This window comes from Engystomops pustulosus, chromosome 6 (genome assembly GCF_040894005.1).
Source record: "Engystomops pustulosus chromosome 6, aEngPut4.maternal, whole genome shotgun sequence".
In the NCBI taxonomy this organism is placed as follows: Eukaryota; Metazoa; Chordata; class Amphibia; order Anura; family Leptodactylidae; genus Engystomops; species Engystomops pustulosus.
The window spans coordinates 83,953,549-83,970,415 of record NC_092416.1 but is presented as its reverse complement, the minus strand read 5'-3'; the positions used below and the strand labels follow the sequence as shown (position 1 = coordinate 83,970,415).

The 16,867-nt window shown below is 44.6% G+C and overlaps 1 protein-coding gene across 3 annotated transcripts; it reads right to left on the bottom strand.

The window, feature by feature from the left end:
• Positions 1-7,271: 7,271 nt before the first annotated feature.
• Positions 7,272-13,474, bottom strand: LENG9 (leukocyte receptor cluster member 9). Of its 3 annotated transcripts, none has more exons than XM_072156845.1 (2): positions 13,085-13,474; positions 7,272-9,922 (listed from the first exon to the last, which is right to left on the bottom strand). In XM_072156845.1, exons 1-2 carry the CDS (start codon positions 13,168-13,170, stop codon positions 8,599-8,601), a joined length of 1,410 nt encoding a protein of 469 aa, XP_072012946.1. In that variant the 5' UTR covers positions 13,171-13,474; the 3' UTR covers positions 7,272-8,598. The 3 variants fall into 3 exon arrangements, with proteins under 3 accessions (XP_072012946.1, XP_072012948.1, XP_072012947.1); XM_072156847.1 differs by having other exon boundaries at positions 13,078-13,467; XM_072156846.1 differs by having other exon boundaries at positions 13,178-13,466.
• Between the last annotated feature and the right edge of the window lie 3,393 nt (positions 13,475-16,867).

Below are 16,867 nucleotides of genomic sequence, written 5' to 3'. Positions count from 1 at the left end.
AAAATATTTTTTTGCTGCTAAAGTGGAGAGCAAGAAAGACGTGTCAAATCCACGTAGTTTATAGTGATTTTAGCTCCAATTACACGGTGTCCGTTGTGGAGTATCTGTATAACGCAAATTCCAATACTTTTTTTGTTGCTAAAGTTGAGCGCAAGAAATATGTGTCAAATCCACGTAGTTGATTAACCACTAGGTCAGACAGAAAGGTGGCAGGTGGAGTAGGCAGAGGTCGCAGCACAGTAAGGTGACGTCGCAGCAGGGGTGGCTCTGTGAGGCCAGAACTGCCGTTGTCATCTAGCGGCAGTGTGTTGATCAACAGCCCAAAGGTTGTTGATTGGTTAACTAGGTCATCCAATTCCTCAAATATAACATCTGACAACCCAAGCCAAGAGTCCGTGGATTCGTCAGATACAACAATTTGTGGCATGGAGCAGGTCAGCGGTCCTCACCTGTCCTCAACCAGACTTTGTCTGTTCATTTCCCTCAGCCAGAGCGCTACTAGGTGGTCTGGGCTCAGTGCCACTATACAGCGAGGACGAAGTCTTTGAGGACAGTCAGCAGCTGCTTGGCAGTGTAGAGGTGGGGCAGACATCCGTTGATTCGTGCAGTGGACAAGCTGTTCATAGTGACACCATTGAGGAGAGTAGCAGTGACACAAAAACGCAAATTGACGATGATGTAGCTGATTGCACTTGGGAGCCGGGTGTAGCAAGGGATTCAGCATCATCGGGCGAAGAGTGTCAGCTTGTGCGTCAGGCAGCAGGTTGCTACTGTGGCCACGAGTCAGCAGGGTGGCAGCAGTGCGAGGACGGGAGCCAAATGGCCGCGGGGTACAAATCCTGATTCGCAGTTCCAAGTAAGCAGTGGCACAGGGCTCAGCGAGGCAGCGGCGGTAGTAGTCACTCAGAGTAGTGCAGAGTGTTGTAGGTAAAATCACCATCTCGGCGGTGTGGCTGTTTTTTGTTAAGACACCAGAGGAGCTGAGCGTCTGTATTTGTCGAATCTGCGGGCAGAAAGTGAAGCGTGGTCAGCGAACGTTGGCACCACGGCCCTGCATCAATACATGCAGCATTGCCATCCAATGGCCTGGGAGAAATGGGTCTTAGATGTGGCCCATCCTGCCGGCGCAGCAACAGCAGCAGCATCTAGTGGCACACATGCTGTTTCAGCCAGTCAAGGCTCCAGCACCTCGTTGAGCGAGGCGATTACAAAGAGGCAACTGTATGCGTCCAGCCATCCTAAGATGCAGAAGCTGACCGCCCCTCTGTGCAAGTTTTGGTACTGCAGTCCCTCCCTTTCCAAGTCGTGGACTCTGCACCCTTCAGAGAACTAATGGCTTGTGCCAAACTGAGGTGGAGAGTTCCAAGCCAAAATTTCTTTTCCAAAAAGGCAGAACCAGCCCTTCACAAATATGTAGAACAGAAGGTGGGCCAGTCCTTGAGCTTATCAGTTTCTTCCGAGGTGCACGGCAGCGCGGACGTGTGGAGCTGTAACTACGGTTAGGGCCAGTACATGTCCTTTTACAGCAACTCGATGCATGTGCTTCCCGCCCAGCCACACCAACAACTTGAACAAGAGACGCCGCTTTCTCCTCCACGTTGTCAAACTGCTGCTCCCGCGCCAATGTCCGCAGCCTCCTCCACCACCTCCTCAGCCTCCACAAGTGCTGCTCCATCATACCACATGTGCAGGGCACAGCGGTGTCACGCAGTTCTACACCTGGTTTGCCTGGATGAACTGAGTCACACAGGGGAGGAACTGCTCCACATCATGCAACAAGAAATCAATGTGTGGCGTTCTCCACGACAACTGCAAATCGGAACCATGGTGACAGACAATGGGAGGAACAGGCTGATATGTGATGTTTCCACCAATTGGAATTCCAGCCTCCATATGTTAGACCGTCTGTATGAACAGAGAAAAGCCATTAATGATTTTTTGATGATGCAAGCAGACAGGAGTACTCCCCTGTGTTGGTTTGATGTCAGGCACTGGCAGCTCAGGCGTGACACTTGCCGTTTGCTCAGGACCTTTGAAGAGACTACATCTCATGGCCACATGAGTCTGGTGGGGGCTGAACTAGAGGAGGAGGTGGACATTGAAACACATGCAGAATTTGTGGTTTTTCTATTCAGGTGACAGGAGAGGAGGAGCAGGAGCATCCGGAGGAGGTAGAAGACGAGGCAGATGACCCAGAAGCACTGTGGCAATATACAGTGGAGATGGAAGCCAGGAGTCTCTCAGATTCACTTGCGCAGATGGCCCACAGCATGCTGCTTTGCCTAACTAGTGAAAGCCGAATAGTCAACATACGGCATAGGGATGACTTTTGGCTCTCCACCCTCTTGGACCCTCGCTACCAGTCAAAAATCAGCAGCAGCTTAAGTCTGGAGTCCTTAATGAGCAGCTACCTTCACCCATCTAGTGAGGAGGGCAGCTGCCACCAGCAGCGGGACATGGAGCAGACCCTGCGCCAGCAGGTGGTGGCCTACTTGGACAGCACTCTACCACCCCAGGTAAAGGATCCACTGGACTACTGGGCAGCCAAACTTGATGTGTGGCCGCAACCTGCGGAGTTTACATTAGAGAAGCTGTCCTGTCCGGCCAGTAGTGTGGCATCAGAGCGGGAGTTCAGTGCGGCAGGGGCCATCGTTACCCCAAGGAGAACCTGCTTGTCCACCCGTAATGTGGAGAGACTGACCTTTGTCAAGATGAAACAGGCGTGGATCAGCCAGGATTTCAACACACCAATGCCTTATGCATCAAATTAGATCAGTCGTGATGCCTCCCCCAAACGTTGAGAAATGATCTGGATTCTAACTACCTGCCTCAGCCACTATTCTGATGCTGCCTCCCACCTGATGCCACACATCTGCTCCATCTGCCTCCCACCATCTTTACCAGGGACTGGAATTGTCACCCACCTCCACACTTTATGACCTCCTGCTGCTGCAGGCACCTCCATGCTCTATCATTGTGCCACTCTGTGGCCTACCATATTGCTGCCACCTCCAGAATTGTTCATATTGCCACTCTCTACTTTTTTTTGCTGCTGCCACTTCCGCCTCCACACTCTAAGGTTGTGCCACACTGTGGCCTACTATGTTGCTGCCACCTAAAGAATTTGTCATCGTGCCACTTTCTGACCTCATGCTGCTGCCACTGCCACCTTTTGAAGTTCTTTTTTGGCAAAGACATAATATTTTCAGGGAAATTGTAATGGATGATGCATGTTGGACTCATGCGCGTGTTCATGTGCGTGTGTCCGGCGCGTGTTCATGTGCGTGTGTATGTATAGTGTGTCCGGCGCGTGTTCATGTGCGTGTGTATGTATAGTGTGTCCGGCGCGTGTTCATGTGCGTGTGTATGTATAGTGTGTCCGGCGCGTGTTCATGTGCGTGTGTATGTATAGTGTGTCCGGCGCGTGTTCATGTGCGTGTGTATGTATAGTGTGTCCGGCGCGTGTTCATGTGCGTGTGTATGTATAGTGTGTCCGGCGCGTGTTCATGTGCGTGTGTATGTATAGTGTGTCCGGCGCGTGTTCATGTGCGTGTGTATGTATAGTGTGTCCGGCGCGTGTTCATGTGCGTGTGTATGTATAGTGTGTCCGGCGCGTGTTCATGTGCGTGTGTATGTATAGTGTGTCCGGCGCGTGTTCATGTGCGTGTGTATGTATAGTGTGTCCGGCGCGTGTTCATGTGCGTGTGTATGTATAGTGTGTCCGGCGCGTGTTCATGTGCGTGTGTATGTATAGTGTGTCCGGCGCGTGTTCATGTGCGTGTGTATGTATAGTGTGTCCGGCGCGTGTTCATGTGCGTGTGTATGTATAGTGTGTCCGGCGCGTGTTCATGTGCGTGTGTATGTATAGTGTGTCCGGCGCGTGTTCATGTGCGTGTGTATGTATAGTGTGTCCGGCGCGTGTTCATGTGCGTGTGTATGTATAGTGTGTCCGGCGCGTGTTCATGTGCGTGTGTATGTATAGTGTGTCCGGCGCGTGTTCATGTGCGTGTGTATGTATAGTGTGTCCGGCGCGTGTTCATGTGCGTGTGTATGTATAGTGTGTCCGGCGCGTGTTCATGTGCGTGTGTATGTATAGTGTGTCCGGCGCGTGTTCATGTGCGTGTGTATGTATAGTGTGTCCGGCGCGTGTTCATGTGCGTGTGTATGTATAGTGTGTCCGGCGCGTGTTCATGTGCGTGTGTATGTATAGTGTGTCCGGCGCGTGTTCATGTGCGTGTGTATGTATAGTGTGTCCGGCGCGTGTTCATGTGCGTGTGTATGTATAGTGTGTCCGGCGCGTGTTCATGTGCGTGTGTATGTATAGTGTGTCCGGCGCGTGTTCATGTGCGTGTGTATGTATAGTGTGTCCGGCGCGTGTTCATGTGCGTGTGTATGTATAGTGTGTCCGGCGCGTGTTCATGTGCGTGTGTATGTATAGTGTGTCCGGCGCGTGTTCATGTGCGTGTGTATGTATAGTGTGTCCGGCGCGTGTTCATGTGCGTGTGTATGTATAGTGTGTCCGGCGCGTGTTCATGTGCGTGTGTATGTATAGTGTGTCCGGCGCGTGTTCATGTGCGTGTGTATGTATAGTGTGTCCGGCGCGTGTTCATGTGCGTGTGTATGTATAGTGTGTCCGGCGCGTGTTCATGTGCGTGTGTATGTATAGTGTGTCCGGCGCGTGTTCATGTGCGTGTGTATGTATAGTGTGTCCGGCGCGTGTTCATGTGCGTGTGTATGTATAGTGTGTCCGGCGCGTGTTCATGTGCGTGTGTATGTATAGTGTGTCCGGCGCGTGTTCATGTGCGTGTGTATGTATAGTGTGTCCGGCGCGTGTTCATGTGCGTGTGTATGTATAGTGTGTCCGGCGCGTGTTCATGTGCGTGTGTATGTATAGTGTGTCCGGCGCGTGTTCATGTGCGTGTGTATGTATAGTGTGTCCGGCGCGTGTTCATGTGCGTGTGTATGTATAGTGTGTCCGGCGCGTGTTCATGTGCGTGTGTATGTATAGTGTGTCCGGCGCGTGTTCATGTGCGTGTGTATGTATAGTGTGTCCGGCGCGTGTTCATGTGCGTGTGTATGTATAGTGTGTCCGGCGCGTGTTCATGTGCGTGTGTATGTATAGTGTGTCCGGCGCGTGTTCATGTGCGTGTGTATGTATAGTGTGTCCGGCGCGTGTTCATGTGCGTGTGTATGTATAGTGTGTCCGGCGCGTGTTCATGTGCGTGTGTATGTATAGTGTGTCCGGCGCGTGTTCATGTGCGTGTGTATGTATAGTGTGTCCGGCGCGTGTTCATGTGCGTGTGTATGTATAGTGTGTCCGGCGCGTGTTCATGTGCGTGTGTATGTATAGTGTGTCCGGCGCGTGTTCATGTGCGTGTGTATGTATAGTGTGTCCGGCGCGTGTTCATGTGCGTGTGTATGTATAGTGTGTCCGGCGCGTGTTCATGTGCGTGTGTATGTATAGTGTGTCCGGCGCGTGTTCATGTGCGTGTGTATGTATAGTGTGTCCGGCGCGTGTTCATGTGCGTGTGTATGTATAGTGTGTCCGGCGCGTGTTCATGTGCGTGTGTATGTATAGTGTGTCCGGCGCGTGTTCATGTGCGTGTGTATGTATAGTGTGTCCGGCGCGTGTTCATGTGCGTGTGTATATATAGTGTGTCCGGCGCGTGTTCATGTGCGTGTGTATATAGTGTGTCCGGCGCGCGTTCATGTGTGTGTGTGTATATAGTGTGTCCGGCGCGCGTTCATGTGTGTGTGTGTATATAGTGTGTCCGGCGCGTGTTCATGTGCGTGTGTATATAGTGTGTCCGGCGCGTGTTCATGTGCGTGTGTATATAGTGTGTCCGGCGCGCGTTCGTGTGTGTGTATATAGTGTGTCCGGCGCGCGTTCATGTGTGTGTGTGTATATAGTGTGTCCAGCGCGTGTTCATGTGTGTGTGTGTATATAGTGTGTCCAGCGCGTGTTCATGTGCGTGTGTACATAGTGTGTCCAGCGTGTGTTCATGTGCGTGTGTACATAGTGTGTCCAGCGTGTGTTCGTGTGTACATAGTGTGTCCAGCGCGTGTTCATGTGTATATAGTGTGTCCAGCGCGTGTTCGTGTGCGTGTGTATATAGTGTGTCCAGCGCGTGTCCGTGTGTATATAGTGTGTCCAGTGCGTGTTCATGTGTGTGTGTATATATATAGTGTGTCCAGCGGTTGTTCATGTGTGTGTATATAGTGTGTCCAGCGGTTGTTCATGTGTGTGTATATAGTGTGTCCAGCGCGTGTTCATGTGCGTGTGTATATAGTGTGTCCAGCGCGTGTGCGTGTGTATATAGTGTGTCCAGCGCGTGTTCGTGTGCGTGTGTATATAGTGTGTCCAGCGCGTGTGTGTGCGTGTGTATATAGTGTGTCCAGCGCGTGTTCGTGTGTATATAGTGTGTCCAGCGCGTGTTCATGTGCGTGTGTATATAGTGTGTCCAGCGCGTGTTCATGTGCGTGTGTATATAGTGTGTCCAGCGCGTGTTCATGTGCGTGTGTATATAGTGTGTCCAGCGCGTGTTCATGTGCGTGTGTATATAGTGTGTCCAGCGCGTGTTCATGTGCGTGTGTATATAGTGTGTCCAGCGCGTGTTCATGTGCGTGTGTATATAGTGTGTCCAGCGCGTGTTCATGTGCGTGTGTATATAGTGTGTCCAGCGCGTGTTCGTGTGCGTGTGTATATAGTGTGTCCAGCACGTGTTCATGTGTGTGTATAGTGTCTAGTAAACATTTCTATGAAGGTGGACTTATGCGTGTAAATAGACTGTGATATGTATATACATACATTATACGTAGTTGGAGTGTTAGTGGCGTAACAATCAGGCCTCGTGATAGAAGGGGCCGCTACCTGTGGGTCCATTACGGGACACTTACAATTGATTATTAGAGTTCACAGGCAGATGCATGTGCGCTCTGCCCATGCACACTGTGTGACATTATACAGTATGCACTGGGATAGCGCTGGACACACTATATACACACATGAACACGCACTGGACACACTATTTACACACATGAACACAAATACATTTTTTATGTATGCATGGCATGAAATATAAAATGCTGACACTAGGAAGTACAATGTTTAGCAGAAAACAAGCCCTCATAGAGCTCCATATACAGCAAACTAAAATAGTTTTGGAATTTTGATAGTGGAGGAGAAAAAACTAATGTAAAATAGATATAGTCCATTAGTGGCAAGGGATTACAAGCGGAATTGCAGTTATTCAATTCATTGCTTCAGTGGATTGATTTAGTCAATGGGTAAAGCATTTTAATTTATGTATTTTTCTGTATTGATTTCCTTATAAATACTCTACGTTTTATTATTACATAGCTCTCGGGGATATCTACTTTGGACAAAATAATACAAAATAAATAAATCAATATCTTACATATAAAGTATTTAGATAATATTTCACTTCATTTGCACTGATCATTGCTTACAACTTGTACATCAGCTTAGACTTATATTCCGTTAGCTGCATGTGTGTAGACAAAGGGGGATACAACTGGAAATACATGTATAATCAATATATTAGTACCCACTATATAATCAATGAATAGGGTAGAAAATTAAATTTTAGAGTTTGGGGTTGATAAAATTAAAGCTACACAATAGAGCAGCTACTAATATACAGTAAACAGGGCACTAATGTTAAATAACATCTACCACCAGAATCATGGATTGTAAACCAAGCTATCTTACATTATGTTATGTGCACCGCCTTTCCCCCCAATGGCAGGATTCACTCTTCATTTAGCTTCGTATGACCTTGTTTTTACAAAAAAAAAGAGGCTCTCTCTGCTCTGAGCCTGTAGCCACGCCCCCTGCACAGAGCTCAGAGACACTCACTGATACTTCCTGCCAGGAGATTGTAAGCAGAGAGAGGCTGCAAACTAAAAGGAGATAAGTGATCCGGGGGAAGGGGGAGGCAGGCACATATCTGTGAGATGAAGCAGAGCTAAAAGTGTAACAGTGTAAAAGTCTGTCAGCCGCTGTGTAATAGGCATCATGCATCTCATCATCTCTGATCTGTCTCATCTCTTTGTGTCAGTGGGTTAGTACAATGTCAGATGCCAGATGAAAGTGTATATACACCTGTACCCTGATAATGTAACCAAATTGCCAGCACATAGAACTAGATGGATCATTATGTGTCTGCTAAGACAGTCTCTGCCCACACCCTGGGATTTTGCACTGAGCGGCCTAGAGAGTGATAGGAGCTACAACAGCAATAAAACTTAATAAAACTGTAAAGTAAGGGTTTTAAATGATTTTTGTTGTGTTAACATCATTAGGGGATTGAAATGTGAGAATTTTCTTTCGTGTGAAAACCACTTTAAATAAATTTTGGGTTCTGGGTTTAAAGAGCAGCACTGGAGCACAGTCATTTGCATAATTTTTAAAGCCTTTTTTTGGGCAAGGGCATAAAAAGCTAAATGAAGAGCAGATCCTGCCAGAGGAGACACACACCTGCGTATAAATGTGTTTGGTTTACAATTCTTGATCCTGATGATAGATCTCCTTAATTATTTGGAAAAGAAACAATTACTGCTATTACCATCATACTCTCAGTACAGAGGTAATTCTAGAAGTGTTGTATAAAAACCATCAGACCCTCTTGAGCTTCCAGTACAACAAAAACTAAGCCAATCAATATGTTGAGCCCCAAAATGGTTCACTTGAACAGTGTTGTACACCTCAGGGAGGAATAGGAGGTTTGGGTTTCTACCTGCCACATTCCTAGGGACTTTTGCTACGGTTACATGGAAGCTGTTAGCTTGTGGTGGATCAATTATTTTCAAGCCTTTACTGAGAAAGCCTTGATTTAGCCTGCTTACAAAACTTTGTAACCCTGGAACGGACACAGGTTCCAAATACAGCACACGAGAATGAAAGTCCTTAAGTCCATCAAAGCTTAAGATAAGGCTAGGGGGAAGAATACGTTGACTGTCGCCTTTTATTTCATGAAGCACTGTGTAAGCAGCATCAATATCTTCTGGTGATTCCAAATGCAGAAGGCACAAGGTTAAGTGAAGTTCTGGTAATGGGATACAAAATTCAGACATATCAGAGTTGTGCTTTAGAAGGGCATTTTGTACCTCCTTAACAGAATGTCTTATATCTTCACTGCTGATACGGACTGCTATAAAATGTGTAGGTCTTAATTTTTTCGTTCTGTCTTGATCTAAGAATTCACAGTTCTTTTCTTCAGGCTCTTCTTCATAATCAATGGACACTTCTCCTTGATCTTCTCTGTTGGTATCCAGATTGGTTCTTTCTGCTTGGAACAATATTTCATACTGATCGATGATATCTAGGATTGTCAAGCCACTTCCTGTTGACCCAAATACGTTGTCGATACGGCTAGCCTTGTCCCACACAACCAAATTCTGGTATTTAAAATACTGAATGCGATGTTTGGGTATGGCAAGAACATCTACCCCTATTGATGCTAAATCTTCCCAACAAAAAGCGGAAAAAGGTTTCTCAATAGTTCCCAAGAATCTATCAAGATAACCAACTATAAAATGTTCTTTTGGCAACTGTGTGTCCCATTGAATGCGAGAAATGACATCACTGGCGGTCTTCATGGGAGGCTTTTTCCCCTTTGGTTTAGACTCTTGGTGCACTTTGTCTTTATTATATTTGGTCACACATTTGTCAATGGCAGCTCCAGATGCTCCTGTATGTGAATTTCTACATTTATCCCCAAACCTGCAGCGTCCTAACAGAAAAAATTGGCATATTGTGCTTTCAGGCGATTCTTCAACCTCTGGTTTCATACATTCCTCGCTCTGTGAGGCCACTTCTTCCAGACTGACTTCATTTTCCACCTTTGTAGACTGCTTGATGGTGTCTCCATCACTGTCTGTGTTCTCCATGGTTGAATTACTGTAGAAAGTCAGGATGACAGTATAAGTTGTGTTAATTAAACAAAGTTTATTCAATAGTTGTTACAAAAAGGCCTATATTATGGACTATAAACCCAATGTGTCCATATCCCTTACAGCTCATGAAATTTAACTTTGAAAACCTGATGATAGGTTCCCTTATGAAAGTTAAACTTAATGGCAGCGCTTGCACACTCCACAGTTCAGTATGACAGCACCTGTCTTGTGTCCCTTTCCAATGATTACTGCGCATGACACAAGCTGGAAGGGTGTACAAGTGTGGGACTTGCAATTTGAAAGAGGATGAAGTCAGCAGAAGGAAGGGGCCAGAGGAAACGGCTAGAGACACCCCCATGATTCGGGGAGTGTTCTTATAGAGTGCCAGCTACTTTTTAAAACTTTGGGGGCCACATTTATCAGGGCTTGTACGCCATAAATCTATTTCCCCATTACGCCTTCTCCACGCCAAGTGGGCATGGAGAGATGTTAATGGGGGCACGCCCTGTGGATCAGTGGGTATAGCCTGGGTCAGGTCAGACCTGCCGTAGAAATGCCCTGCTGAAGACGGTGGATAGATCCAGTGACTTCCAAGGAGTGGGGGCACCATCATACACTGTTACATATGATAAATGTGCCCCTTTATTATATGGGAACATAAGCTATGGATTTTTAAGATAAAACAGATTTGTAAAATATTTGAAGACTGCTGCAGGAACTTGCCATTAGGTTTAAAGGTGAAATCCTGATAAATAGCTCTATTTAAATACATGCCATTACTGCAAGTGTAAAACATATACAGTTTTGTGGGGTCTGTTCCAAAGACCAAATTCCAAATTATTTCCTTTCCTAAAATTCTATCGATCCTGTACAGTGTGAAACCTAGTAATTTGTGAATCTCTACTATGCTAAGTTAATTTTAGCCAATACAAGAGAAATAAGTTATAAATATCCCCCAGCCTTTATTTTATGTATTCAGGACTAACAGTCTGGTGCAAGCATAGGTCCCAACAGTCCCCGATTTGCCGTGTACTTCCCCTATGTGGTCAGCAGCTACTAGGACAGATCTGTGTAAATGTATATATCAGTGCATAAATATGTCCACATACGTGTATCTGCCTCTCCTAGATAAGCCCCTGTCATGAAGGCCACTGTATGACAGGGGAGATGGAGACAGGAGGCCACAATATGAGGGAGGATGTAGGGCAGGAGGCCACAAAAGTAAAGGGAGGATAAAATTAAAGAGGGGTTTTATATGGATCCTTAGGGGGAATTATCACAGGAAAGGGGGCTTTATACTATGTGGGGGCCATTAAGGTCGATATTATACTATGTTTGGAGGTGGGACAAGGGGTGGGGCAATGAGTGAGTTTCTAAAAAAGGGGAGCAACTTTTCCCCACTCTTTCTCTAGCTCAAAAGTTGGGAGGTATACAGTAGCTGTTACATGTGGCGCAACCTGACCTAAATGTTGTGACAATGGTTGTAGAGGGCCCTGGTCAAGAAACAAAGCACTTACCTCTTTCTATCCCATATCTTGCCACAAGGCATTATCCTTATTGATAACATTTACATAAATTCCTATATAAAGTGGAAAGTGGCTTTAGGGATGACACTGCCAGCTTGACAGGTTGCACTATTGGTATGTTATCCCATGTGTTCCTTGCTACATGACTTTGATATTACCCACAAAGTGTTAATACATTACTCAGGGAACAAATAAGATGTTATTTTAAAGCTCCCAAAGCACTTACAGGTGGGGCTCTGGCCAAGTGCAGTATCCCTTTACCCACAAGTTTTATTGGTTCAGTTCCTGCCCACACAATGGTCTACTGACAAATACCACTATTACAGGGATCTGAAAGTCCCAGTTTCAGAAAACAGAAGGTTCTAGTTCAGTGATGGCTAACCTATGGCACTGGTGCCAGAGGTGGCACTCAGAGCCCTTTCTGCGGGCACTCAGGCCATCACCAGAGATGACTCCAGGTAACTTCCTGCAGTCCCAGATAGCTCAGGACTTGCAGTGCACAGACCTATTTTAAAGTGACAGCTCTACCTGGGACTATTTTCTGCTTTATTGGTGTCCTCAGGTGCTGGTATCAATGAAAACTGTATCAGAGCAGGGAGTATAAATCACAAATTAAATTTCTGTGTTGGCACTTTGCGATAAATAAGCGGGTCTTTGTTGAAGTTTGGGCACTCGGTCTCTAAGAGGTTTGCCATCACTGTTCTAGTTTATATAATGGGGCAGATTTACGAGAAGTGTTGTAAAGGGCCGTTAGACAAGATTCAGATGTTGGATGTAAAAACTGTCATAGTATAAGACTAATCTAGTATTACTTTGCACAGACTTTTTGTCATGAAGCTATACCCCTTTTCATAGACCGCGCCCCTTTTGCCATACTAGTCGTGGAAGTGCCCGAAAAATATCTAAAACCATTCATAAATGTGGTTCAGATATTTTTTCATGCAAATTACTTCAGAATCCCCTAATAAACAAATTACAACATCTATTTCTCACAGTTTTCTAGATCTCTGCTTGTTGTCACTAATTGCTCCCAGTAGATAGACGTCCATAACAGCTCTTACTACTTTTTGAAACTGTAACCAGCCAAAGAGCTTTGTATCCATCACATCACCTTGAATGACACCAAGCACTTTCATCACATATTGTTTTATTTTCTGATATTGGACAACCCCTTTAATTATGCAAAGAGGATGACTGATTTACATCACAAAATTCAGTAATAAAGGTTACTATATTGTAAAGATGCTTAATAAAAAGTCACAGGACCTATATTGTACCTTCTAGGGAGGGTTGTGATGTACGCCAGTATATAGGCACCGTCCCATTATAAATACAACATACACTTTGTGGTATACTTCTTTATAAATGCTCTCTATATTAACACGTAGCAGAATACAAAAGCAAAATACTAAAGAACAGAGACTCAGAAGTATAAACTTGTATGTTATATATTGTATAAACTTAGTAAATAAGATCTTTTCTAATAGATAAAGTAGAAAAATGAGTTTGCGTCTCACAAGAACATTTGGTAACAGCGTCTTTCGGGTGGGAGCGGCAGTGAAGTACCTGCCAGTAATTAAAGGGGTAGATCAATAATAAATGTGTCTAGAATTAATAATCACAATAATGTCACCTCTTACAGCAGTGTCTGTACTTCCTCCCTCTTCTTGCTCTCCTCACCTTCTAACCAGACGCACTGAACCTTGGGAGATAGAGACATGTACATGACTCACCTGACATGATGTCACTGTCCTGGTCACTACAAACAATGTAACACAACATAGGAAGCAGTGTAGTCACGTGTCATAAGACTGGAGTCATAGAGATGACTGTGCTCACAGAGTGCCTCTCCCTGCAAGGTTTTCTGGGATTCATGTTGTACTAACTTTCCCCACTAGGTGGCAGACCATTCATGTGAGCGGAAAGTCTATCCTTGTAGTGTGATTCTTCTTACAGGCCATAATGATAATAATAATTCTTTATTTATAGATCTATGCAAACAAAATCAGATCTATAATTTTTACGCTATAATGTTTTTCTCTACATCGAGCTCAATATTTATAGAAATACAACCTATCAGCAATATATGTAGAAGTGAGAGAGAGAGTCATATCGCTTTAAGCACTGCTACATCAGTTCTAATGTTTGCTCCATTGTAATATAAGGTGGGAGAATTTTAAAGGGCCTGGATAAGTGAAAAGCGTACCTGTTGAGCTGCCTAAACTCCATCTACTCTACTCCAAATATGTAGCACTTGACTATGTTCATGCAGACAGTTTAGAATATTCTAGTTGGGATTAATGTCGCACAGGCATATGACAACCAATCAGAGCTCAGCTTTCATAATAAAATTAGACTTGAGCTCTAATTGGTATCCATGGGCATCTAGTTTTGCTCTTAGGCACGGATCTTAACCTAAGAACATTTACATGCTGGCGCTTGCCCACTGGAACTAGAACTGTTCCTCATTAGCCATCAAATTGTTTCTTTTCCCTGAAAAACTAGGTTTAAAAATATGTAAATTAGCCTCAGGGGTTGTACGTCACAGTAGCCCCTTCTGTCTCCATCTGCAGATAATTATTTGTTTATGTCCTCCTCCTCCCTCCCCTGCCAGAAGGTTGTCAGCCGGCTCATGACAATTCCCGCACATGTGTGGTTGTATGCTTGATCTGGTTTGATTTCTAGATCACATATATTGCAATACTGCAATGCTGCGTTCACACTTTGCATTGCCATTTAAAAAACTTTGCAAACACATTGGGAAAAACACAAAGTGCATCATTGTGAACAATGAAGTGTCCTGGGGTGTGATTTGCCAAATGCATTTCAAAACACAATGCAAATGCATGATGTGAACACAGCCTAAAAGTGTACATGTAATATTCTCATGTAGCAGTTGGTGAGCCCCAGAATCTCTTTCTCTGGTGGGCACTAGGCAACCCTGTTTGACACCCGTAGAAATGCTTACCTGCTACATTTAATAATTCATCATATAGCTAATATAAAAAGGGATGAACTACAAGTTTACACAATTTCAAAAAATACTTTATTCAATATCAAAAATGCAAAAAAGGGAAAATGATGGAGATGATCTCTTGTGTCAGATCACTAGATAAAGATAATAAAACTGTTGTTAATACTGATAAAAAATTGCAGCCCTCTTATATGAAAATACACTAATCCCTAACAATGCAGACAGCACTGCTCCTCCTCCAATGTGTAGGTGCATAAGCTCATATTCTGATTCCTGAGCCCTAACATACAGGACACCAAAACTTTGTTTTTAATTACCGTACATCTAGTAGAAGAAATGTATATATAAATGGCAGATGAATTCAATTAAATGTGAATGTTCAGATGAGAATACCCCTTTAACACTAGGGCATTGGGGGTTATTTATTATTAGGCCGCCTCCGTGGGACTGTTCTATGTCCATCTTTGGAGCTCCTCTGGTATCAAATTCATTAAAGTGACTTTAAAAAAACAAAAAATCCCAGAGAGCAAGTACAACATGAGAACACTTATTAAAATCACAAAATGCATAAAAAGTCCCAGCACATGGAGTGACTGGAGTGATTTTTTATGGGACTTTTTTTTCTGCACTATTTGTAGTTCTATATTTGCACCAGTATAGTGAAGTGGCGGAAATAACTTTTAGCAGTGGAAGAAGTTGAAAAAAAATCCTCAATGCTGCTTTTTTGAGATTTTTTTTAACACCAAAAAAGCCTGACAAAACCATTCCTAATTAACCCACATTGGGGCATTTTAATCAAGCTGTCTGAAAGTCAGAATATTTCTAGTGGCCCATGGCAACCAATCACAGCTCCCCTTTAAAACATTCTTGATAAATCTACCCTATTATCTTTAATCTACTCTCTGGCAGCATCTGCATACCGTATACACAATAGTCCTGAGTGTTAGGGGATCCAGAATTCTAACAGTATACAGTATGAGATTATGTACCTTCCCATTGGAAGAGGAGCAGTGTCTGCAATGTATGGGATTAGTAAATTGTATTATCCGATGCCATTTTATCAGAAGTAATAAAAGTTCTTTTTAGGGATCCAATGACCAGATCCCTGTATTGGGGTACAAAAGTGAAGCACAGTGATAACGCCATTATAGGCGACTCTAGGTGAAACACATAGAATAGCACAGTGGGTTCACCTGCACCAGTCTTTACAGTTTGATTGACTTGGACTAGGCTGCTTGTTTTTGGGACGGCTCTGGCCGTTTCCTGTACTTTTTAGGAAATTGCTTTTAAAGGGAGTCTACCACCCACCAAACCAACCAACAAGTAAAAATCAGCGTAGAGTATGAGACAAGCTGTCCAGACCTACTTTAACTTCTTTTTGCATCGGATGTCAACCATTAAAAACTTTTAAAAAGTCCCCTCATTGGTGAACAGAGACTCATGGCTGACTAGGACTTTTAAAAGCCTTTATGAGAAAACCGTCAGCGATGGAGGAACCTTCAGGAGTTGGTTCCCAGCTTCCGGGATCTGTTTCTTTGTGACGCACTCTTTAAACATTTTTAAGGGTGATATGAATCTTGGGACAGGACTTATAAGGGTTGATACCCATGGCATTTGTTTACACATGAAGTTATTGGGGCACATTTACTAAGAACAGTGCACTAAATGCAGCTTGCCTGTGTAGGGAGCACCAGATTCAGGATTTCTGGTGCAGGTTTTTCATAAATCTTTGCTCCGCCCTGAGCGCACCAACTTTTTTTAGGGCTTGAGACACAATTCTGTCGGACTTTGCATGTTAAATCTGGCACATGGTCCAACGGAATGCCCCCTAATTTGTGCATCACATGATGCCTAGTGTGCCACAAAAGCGTCTTGTGCTACACAATTGTGGTACTGGCACTTCTTAAATACCTGTGCAAGCAGTTTGCTCCTAAAAGAATGTGCAGTCTGAGGGAAAACTGGTCTTAGTAAATATGCCCCATTGTCTTTGAATGTACATCCTACGATGCATTATATGCCATTTAATACATACATGGATTATGGTTGTTATCAGATCCTATGCACTTACTGTGTGACATATTCCATTTTTTAGAAATCAGGGGCCTCCCGATGGAAAGCCTCCCAGGTGATCAGCGCAGGACCCCGAGAGAACAGTCAAAACTCCCATCCATGAATTGAAAGCAAGAATTAATTCACGGATCGGAGTTTTGACTTCTTCGTGGTGTCCTGCGCTGATCGCCTGGGAGGCTTTTCATGGTGAGGCCCCTGATTTCTAGCTACACACAGAGACCGTCTCGCAGATGTGCAAGTCCAGTCTACACCTCCAAACGGCAGTGGACAGCCCTCTTTTTCTCATATATATACGTTTTACAAGTTGTGTCTGTCAACATAACTCGATCAGGTGAGCGGACACCTTTTACACTATGAACCTTCCCCTCTTTTATTGGTT

Excerpts from the sequence above, each read along its gene's own strand:
- LENG9 (XM_072156845.1), bottom strand. The coding sequence starts at position 13,170 with ATGTACATGTCTCTATCTCCCAAGGTTCAGTGCGTCTGGTTAGAAGGT. Across the intron at positions 9,923-13,084 it reads GAGGAAGTACAGACACTGCT|TAATTCAACCATGGAGAACA; the intron begins GTAAGAGGTGAC and ends GACTTTCTACAG.